Below are 8,258 nucleotides of genomic sequence, written 5' to 3'. Positions count from 1 at the left end.
CAGCCCCCACCTTGGAATCTTTCCCTGTAGACAAAACCAGCTGGAGCCAGCTTGGCCCCTCACCTTCATACCCCATGGGTTAGGATTCATGGCATGAAGGACAAAATAACCAGAATGAAGCATTTTTCCTTGCTCAGATAGCCAGGGTGGCTGGCATCTCATGACTAGGCTTGCTAGCTTCTCCTCTTCCTTCCTAAAGGCAAAAGAACTTTCATGGATCTCAAGATTGGGAAATCCATTTTGCTGTGCACTCATGGGACATCCCCAGGGGGCAGGCTGGCTACCCTAGGATCTCCATTAAAGATGCTTTATTTCTCTACTTGTGGCTCTGGGTGATTTCAGGACTTGATAGTCCCTTCTTAAGTATGACTTGTCAATCAATCAATCAATCAAATTAATCAATCACTTATCGAAGAAGCAATTGATTACATGATTCCTCTGTGGTAGACTTTATGGATACATTGCATCTGGATATTCAACATATTCTTATCTAAGCATCTGCAAATAAATAGAGGTAATTTTCAGAGGGAAGGTGACATCACCTTCTCAGGTAGAAGCCTGACTTGAAAGACTGAGGATTCTAAAAGGTAGAGGGGAGGGCCTGCCTGGCATGTATCCAGTACAAAGTCATGGAGGTGCGAGATGGGAATGTTGGGTATGTAGAAGAACAAGGTCAGGAATTGTCACCTGTGCCTTGGGGTGTTATTGCCTTCTGACTCCTTGAAGGCTATGGGATGCCCTAGAGTTTGCTGAGCTTAGACTTGGTGTATATGATGTGAGACCTGCTTGAGTCCTTCATTACCCAATGAAGGCCAAAAATGTGACTGGCCAGTCAGAGAAGATGATTTAACCCTTCTGGACTGAGATGCCAACAATCCTCTGGGATGGTCTGAGTGAACCTGAAATTTTCCTGCTGTGTCAGCAACCAGAAGATCAGATTAATCTTGCACAGATATCCTGAGTCAGAGGCACTTCCTTGCTTTTATGGCCTCAGAATCCCCCATCCAAGTAAATGAAACACTAAGTGTTAGGGAAACATCAGGAAGGATATTGAAGCCCTAAGTTGTGGTTAGTGAAATGTTACTATTTAAGGCAAAAATTGTTGGGAATTTGTTAAATAATAACACCTGCTATTTGTCACTTGCCTGTTGCCACAGGGCTCTGAAATATGTAAAAATAGTATGGGTGATGTCTTTTGATTCATGTGTTAATTTTGTTGAAGTGAGGCAGAGCTGCATGAAGTCGTCAGCCTCACTCCTTCCAGAGTGATCAGAGTCTAGTGGCAGGACAGAGTCGAGATGACTGGTGATGGCTGAACATGCAGTGGGCAACCTTGGCATTTTCCATGTGTAACCAAGCTCTAAGTGCTCCACAGCTTCTGCTTCAGCCACCTTTGTGGCCATTGTAAAAGATTGTTCTCATGTGCCATTCCAGAAAGGGACGTCTTCACAGCCTTTGGTTAGACATGCCATTAATTCACCAATGGGATTGAGACTCCTTGGTTGCCTTCAATCAGGTTACCTCTGTGTGTGTGTGTGTGTGTGTGTGTGTGTGTGTGTGTGTGTGTGTGTGTGTCTCTGACTGCTTTGGTCCCCTTGACCACTTGTGTGCTTGTGGTCATGAATGCTAATTCCTCTCCCCCCTCTCTGATCTGGTTCCAATGCTGCTGCTGCTCTTTCCAGGCCCTGCCCCTCATCATGGGGAGGGCACTATCTGGCCCTTTGGGAATAGGGATAGCAGGCCTGTTGTCCTCAAATGACGTTTTCAGACATCTATTCCTGCAGATGGCAGGCATGAATGACGGGACACTGCCAGTGAGTTCCCAGAGTGAGGAAAAAGACTGGATCCATTCTAAACATGGGGTTGCCTCAAGAACTTTAGGGACTGTTCCATACACCTTGGCTGTCCTGGATGTGGCAAAGCAGCCAGAGCTGAGAGTCAGGGTCGTTCTCCTACATTGTCTACAATTTCCTCTTCAGAAGCAGGTCAGGTTTCTGGACTTAGGATTGAGAGCAGAGGACAGAGTAAGAATGAGAAGCAGACCCCCAGGGAAGGTTTGTGGTCCCTGGTAAAGCATACCAGGCAGAAGATTCTTTCTCTTCCTCCTTTTTCTCTCTCTTCTTACTCTTTCTACAACAACCAGGGTCCCTGGTACAAATGGCTCCTGCAGCAGGGCTGAATTGGCCCTTTCTCCCTGAGGGCAGTGGTTGCCCCAAGCCTGTGAGTTGGGGAACAGCTGCTGCCTCTGCTGAAGGGCTGAGCAGCCTGGGAGGTTTTTGTTCAGGGCTGAAACACTGTGGGAATACATAATTACTATAATGAGCACAGTAATAATCTGCCACGTCCTCAGCCTCCACTGCACTGATGGTGAGGGTGAAATCTGTCCCAGAGCCACTGCCACTGAACCGGGCAGGGACCCCAGACTCCAGGGTGGAAGCAGCATAGATCAGGAGCTTAGGAGACTGTCCTGGTTTCTGCTGGACCAGGCCATGTACTTGCTAACGCTGGAACTGGCCTTGCAGCTGATGGTGACTTGGTCTCCTGCAGCCACAGACAGGGAGGCTGGAGACTGGGTCAGCTCAATGGCTGCCTGGGATTCTAAAGGAGAAGAAGAAAGAGATTTCAGTGAATGAAGCATCCTGTGTAGAGACAGTGAATGCAGGAGTAGTTCCCTTACCCTCAGGCTGTGTCAGAGATACCCACTGGAAAACTCCTTCTGTCTCTAAAGTGATGCCAAACTATGGCTCATTGGAAGTCTTACCTTGAGGCCAGAGCAGTAGCAGCCAGAGGAGCAAGGACTGGGAGAGCATTGTGACCCTGGCAGAGCTGGAGGCAGAGAGCTCTGAGCTCAGAGGGAGACAGGTGGGAGATATTTGTATCTCAGGCTGGGTTTGAGAAGGTGCCTTGGATATCACCATGCAAAACAGTGCTGGCCCAGCCTGAACTGAAGGACCCCAGGAGTGGTTATATTCACATTGGAGGGAGTGGCCCAATTGTATTTCCTGGAAGGTTTCACCTCCCATGGCCTCTGTTTTTATTGCTGTTTTAAAGGCACCTGCCTTAGGCTGGACATGGTGGTGCTGTGGCAGGTGGCCAGTTGTGGTTATAAGCAGGGGAAGCCTGTCTACCTTCCCAGGAGAGATCCGAGGTTCTGGTCTAGAGACCAAGTGTTGACAAGGGTCTGTACAAAGAACAGAATGAAGAAAGAGAGGAAGGAGCTGAGTTAGAAAGAAAACTAAGACCAGGGAAGTAACAAAATTTATAGAAAGTTAAGGGCCCAGGCTGAGATGGAATGGAGACGGGAGTGTGTGTGTGTGTGTGTGTGTGTGTGTGTTGGGGGGGGACTTGGAGATTCTGTGGTCTACTATGTGTTGGGAGGAGAATGTGTCCCTTGTGTTGTTGAGGAAAACGTTTATCTTCTTTTCTGTGTTTTGTTATATCTTTCTGAAAGCTAAAAAGAAAAAAAAAGATTGCTGGTCTTAACCTTTTTTTTTTTGTAGATGGGGAAACTGAGGCCAAAAGCAGCAAAATGGTTATTCAATTGCTCTTTTCCTATTAAAGTACACCTTCTGCTTTCCTCCACTGATGTCTTGGCACAGCCCTGCCTCACTTAGGTCCAGTTCACTTGGAAGTCAAGCTCCCCTCCTGATGTCATTGGTCCTCTTCCAGAAAGAACGACAAGAAACAAACAACAACGACCAGCCCCCACCTTGGGAGCTTTCCCTGTAGACAAAACCAGCTGGAGCCAGGTTGGCCCTGACGTTCTTATCCCATGTATTAGGATTCATGAAGGACAAAACAGTGAAAATGAAGTGGTTTTCCTTGCTCAGATTGCCCAAAGTAGCTTACATTTCATGACAGGTCTTCCTAGCTCCTCCTCTTCCTTCCTAAAGATTAAAAAAAGTTTTCATAGATCTACAGATTGGTAAATCCATTTTGCTGGGCACTCATGGGACATCTACTAGGGTAGCAGGTTTGCTACCCTAGGACCTCCATTTCTCTGCTTGTGGCTTTGATTGATTTCAGGACTTGACACTCCTTTGTTAAGTATGACTTGTCAATCAATCAATTAATCAATCATTTATTCAACAAGCAATTTATTACATGATTCCTCTGTGGTAGACATTATGGATACATTTCATCTGGATAGTCGACATATTCTTATCTAAGTATCTGCAAAATGAATATGAGGGAATTTTCAGGGGGAAAGTGGTGCCACCTTCTCAGGTAGAAGGCTGGAGCTGAAAGGCCCTGAGGATTCTAAAAGGTAGACAGTAGGGCCTGCCTGGGGTCAGTACAAGGTCATGGAGGTGGGAGATGGGAATGTTGGGTGTGTGGAAGTACAAGGTCAGGAATTGTCACCTGTGCCTTGGGGTGTTATTGCCTCTGACTCCCTGAAGACTGTGGGATGCCCTAGAGTTTGCTGAGCTTAGATGTGGTGTATAGGATGTGAGACCTGCTTGTGCTCTTCACTACCCAATGAAGGCAAAAATGTGGAGTGGCCAATCAGAGAAGACAATTTAAGCCCTTCTGGACTGAGATGCCAACAATCCTCTGGGATGGTCTCTGAGTGAACCTGAAATTTTCCTGCTGTGTCAGCAACCAGAAGATCAGATTAAGCTTGCACAGACATCCTGAGTCAGGGGCACTTCCTTGCTTTATGGCTGCATAATCCCCCATGCACATAAAGGATAAATGAAACACTAACTTTTAGAAAAACGTCAGAAAGGATATTCAAGCCTTAAGTTGTGGTTAGTGAAATGTTGCTATTTACATTAAAAATTCTAAGGAGTGTAATTTACTATTGTTTTAAGCTTTGCTTATAGGGATAGTTGTGTGAACTGTCCTGAAGGTAATGGTAAAAAAAGGCATGTACTGCAGTCTGGGAACTGCTAAAAGTGAATGTCTGTACTGGGGAAAAGTTTTGGGGATGATAGTGGCAGAGCCTTGGTAAGATCGTCCTGATTCTTTTTCCTCATTGTTGTATTTCCTTTCTGAAAAGGGAAATTCCCAACTGGTTAATCATGAGCCTTGCTTGTAACACATTGTGAGTACAAGAGTAGCTGTGAGATATGACTCATGCCTGGAATCAACCATAGCTGAGGGCGTTTTCCCTTTCTGTTATGATATAGGACATTTTTCAAACTATGTCTCTCTTTTTCCTTCTATAGCAAATTCTTATAATCAAGAAGTCTTGTAAATACAATACTAAGTCTATTAAATAATAGAGTGATACTAGAGTATCTCTGAGTTATTACAATAGGAAGCAAGTATGAATATCTAATAATTTTAACCTACATTTTTTTGTCAAATAATAATATAGAGATGATATCCTGCTTAGGGGGAAATCATTAGACAAAGTAATGAGACAAAGATGTAACGTGAGCATTTTCTAATTAAATAGAATAGTAAATTTTGAGAAAAGCAACAGGATTAGACCATTTTCTCTAAGAACTATACAGATCTCTATAACTTGCCTTATTATGATTACTATTGCTATGATTAATGTCTATGTAGATGCATAAAACTTATATCTCATGGAAACCCAAGCTTTGAGCATGTTTTGGTGAAAAGTTCTCAGTGGATTTTGCACATAAATTCTATGGATAATGGCAAAGAAAATGAAGTAATTTTCCTATTATTAAAGTGTCTGTTTGATAATTATAAAAGGTAGAAGAGCTCATTTTATTGTTTGGACCCTCCAATTTTTACAAGATTCTTCTCTCAGGTACATGAATTAGTTTCATTCAGGGCCGCTATTTGGATGGGATACCTGCTGAGTTCCCTTGCAACAAGAGCTGTTTTTCTTTCAGGTCTATTGGATTTGGTGTTGTCTCTGAGTGTGTGCACATTCCTTTTACTTATGGTGAGTAGAATCATCTTTGCAGCCATTTTTGTACATTTTGTTATGTTTCAACCACAGGGTGGGATCCCTTCCTGTAATGGTAACAGGCCAGGGTTGGGTAAGTTGAGAATTTTTAGGTCACCTTTACTAGCCCTTTCCTCCCAGCAGGAGGTAAACAGTGTGGTCCTTCAAAAAGGCTGCTCAGACACCCAGGAAGCTGCTGAATGCCACTGCTGCTTCAAGTGAGAAATGACCCTGTGGTCTGAGTCGCCTGGAGCAGGGTTGTGACTACAGCTCCCAGTATATCTTCACTTGCTGCTTCAACATTTTCCTGTCACCACAGATCTCTGAGACAGGTAAAAATGGCAAAATGGTATGGGTGATGTCATTTGATTCCTGTGTGATTTGCGTTTAAGTGCAGCACAGTTGAATGAAGTTGTCAGCCTCTCTCTCCCCTCCACAGTGATCACAGGCCATTGGTGATGGCTGGACATGCAGTTTGTCTTTCTCAGAATGAGCTCAGTAATGGCTGACAAAGCAGAAGTCTGAAATCTTAAGTAAAGCAATTAGGGAATGGCTGACTACATTAGAGTCTACAATAGTAGTACAGTGTGAAAAAGCTGATTTCAGAGAAACCAGAGAAATTTATAAAAATGTGCAGATGCATAATGACATGAAAAGACCAGGAGAACAAGTGATTGAGTAATGATAACACTAGGCCTGGTTCATAGGCCATGCATGGTGCCCAAGCCTGTCATCCCAGCTACCACGGAGGGTGAGGCTGGTGCATTGCTTGAGCTCAGAAGTTAGGAGCAGCAGCTGGGCTGTGGCCAGCTCAGGTGTCCAGAGTGAGTCCAGCACCAGTAGAAGCCCTGGCCTCTTCAAACAGGAGGCTGCCTAACGACATGCCAATGCGCCCAGATCAGAGAGAGAGCACATCAAAGTTTCCATGCCAATCAACAGTGGGATCCAGCCTGTGAGCAGCCGTTGTATTTCCAGCCAGCTGAGTTAGGGAGATCTAGAGTCAAAATAATTTGGGAGGGGAAGGTCTCAGGGTTTCTGTCCAGAGCAGGAACAGCTGCTTTTTACACTTCCTTTGAGCCATCAAATCTCAAACAGTGACTCAGAGAGGCTTGGGCTGGGACTTAGTATTGGCCAATCAGTGAGAGCCAGAGTGTTGTGGATTGAAATCATAGTGAAGTATCTCCAACTGAGTCTAAATGGCCTTTATCAAAGCCTGGGTTTCCCAAACTGAGTCTCAAGCAAGTTATATTCCTTTAGTCAGAGCCCCCAAATGTAAGTGTGTGATTCTCCACGTTGAGGAAGGGAGAAAGAGAGAAATTGAGGAAGAAAGGAAAGAATGAGGGAAGGAGCATGGCCTAACTGGAGCTGGACAGTCGGTCCCCAGTGGGGCAGCTCCTCCTCCTCACAGATTGCTGCTCATCCTTTCCTCTTGAAGAGAATAATGACATCAGGAAGGTGATGTCTTGCCTTGCAAGTGGATTGGATTTAAGTGAGGCAGGGCTGGGCAAAGTCACTAGCCGCACTCTCTCCTTTAGACTCATGTCAGTCCAGTAGCAAGATATAGATCAGGTTGACTGGAGATGGCCTCTGAGAACGGAGAAAGAGAAATGAAAAACTGAGACCTAGGAAAGACCTCTCTCCCACTGGATCTGTGGACATTACTTTGTCTTCAACTGTGAGGGCAGAGTAAGTATGAGGGCAGCTCCTGGAAGAAGACCCCATGGCAAGGTTTGCGGTCCCTGCCTAAGCACACCAGGCAGAAGATTCTTTCTCTTCCTCCTTTTTCTCTCTCTTATTACTCTTTCTATCTCAACCAGGGTCCGTGGTACAAATGGCTTCTGCAGCAGGGCTGAATTGGCCCAATTTTCCCCCGAGGGCAGTGGTTGGCCCAAGCTTGTGACTCTGGGGAAGCAGCTGCTGCCCTCTGCTGAAGGACTTAACAGCCTGGGGAGGTTTTTGTTCAGGGCTGAAACACTGTGGGAATGGAGCATTATAATGCTGAGAACAGTAATAATCTGCCACATCCTCAGCCTCCACTGCACTGATGGTGAGGGTGTAATCTGTCCCAGAGCCACTGCCACTGAACCGGGCAGGGACCCCAGAGTTCAGGGTGGAAGCAGCATAGATCAGGAGCCTGGGAGACTGTCCTGGTTTCTGCTGGTACCAGGCCATATTCTTGTAAATATTGGTACTGGCCTTGCAGCTGATGGTGACTTGGTCTCCTGCAGACACAGACAGGGAGGCTGGGGACTGGGTCAGCTCAATGGCTGCCTGGGATTCTAAAGGAGAAGAACAAAGAGATTGCAGTGAATGAAGAATCCTGTGTAGAGACAGTGAATGTAGGAGTAGTTCCCTTACCCTCAGGCTGAGTCAGAGATGCCCACTGGAA

The 8,258-nt window shown here is 45.5% G+C and overlaps 1 protein-coding gene, 1 pseudogene and 1 gene segment (V, D, J or C); 1 reads left to right on the top strand and 2 right to left on the bottom strand.

The window, feature by feature from the left end:
* LOC110204017 (uncharacterized) overlaps window positions 1–8,258 on the top strand; it is a 180,725-nt gene that overhangs the window by 62,001 nt on the left and 110,466 nt on the right. The gene's annotated exons all lie outside the window — the stretch shown is intronic.
* Window positions 1,976–3,788, bottom strand: LOC110204208 (uncharacterized; annotated as a pseudogene). The gene is made up of 3 exons (XR_013484143.1): window positions 3,710–3,788; window positions 2,762–3,002; window positions 1,976–2,598 (listed from the first exon to the last, which is right to left on the bottom strand). The product of XR_013484143.1 is annotated as an uncharacterized LOC110204208 (transcript).
* The window catches only part of LOC110204203 (immunoglobulin kappa variable 1-8-like), a 28,775-nt gene continuing 25,468 nt past the window's right edge, over window positions 4,952–8,258 (bottom strand). Inside the window, 1 exon segment of the V gene segment in view lies at window positions 4,952–8,148. Within this exon segment, the coding sequence occupies window positions 7,679–8,148 (470 nt within the window).

This window comes from Phascolarctos cinereus, unplaced genomic scaffold, assembly GCF_003287225.1.
Source record: "Phascolarctos cinereus isolate Bilbo 61053 unplaced genomic scaffold, phaCin_HiC Scaffold_2;HRSCAF=192, whole genome shotgun sequence".
Classification (NCBI taxonomy): domain Eukaryota; kingdom Metazoa; phylum Chordata; class Mammalia; order Diprotodontia; family Phascolarctidae; genus Phascolarctos; species Phascolarctos cinereus.
This window is presented reverse-complemented; position numbering and strand designations above follow the sequence as displayed.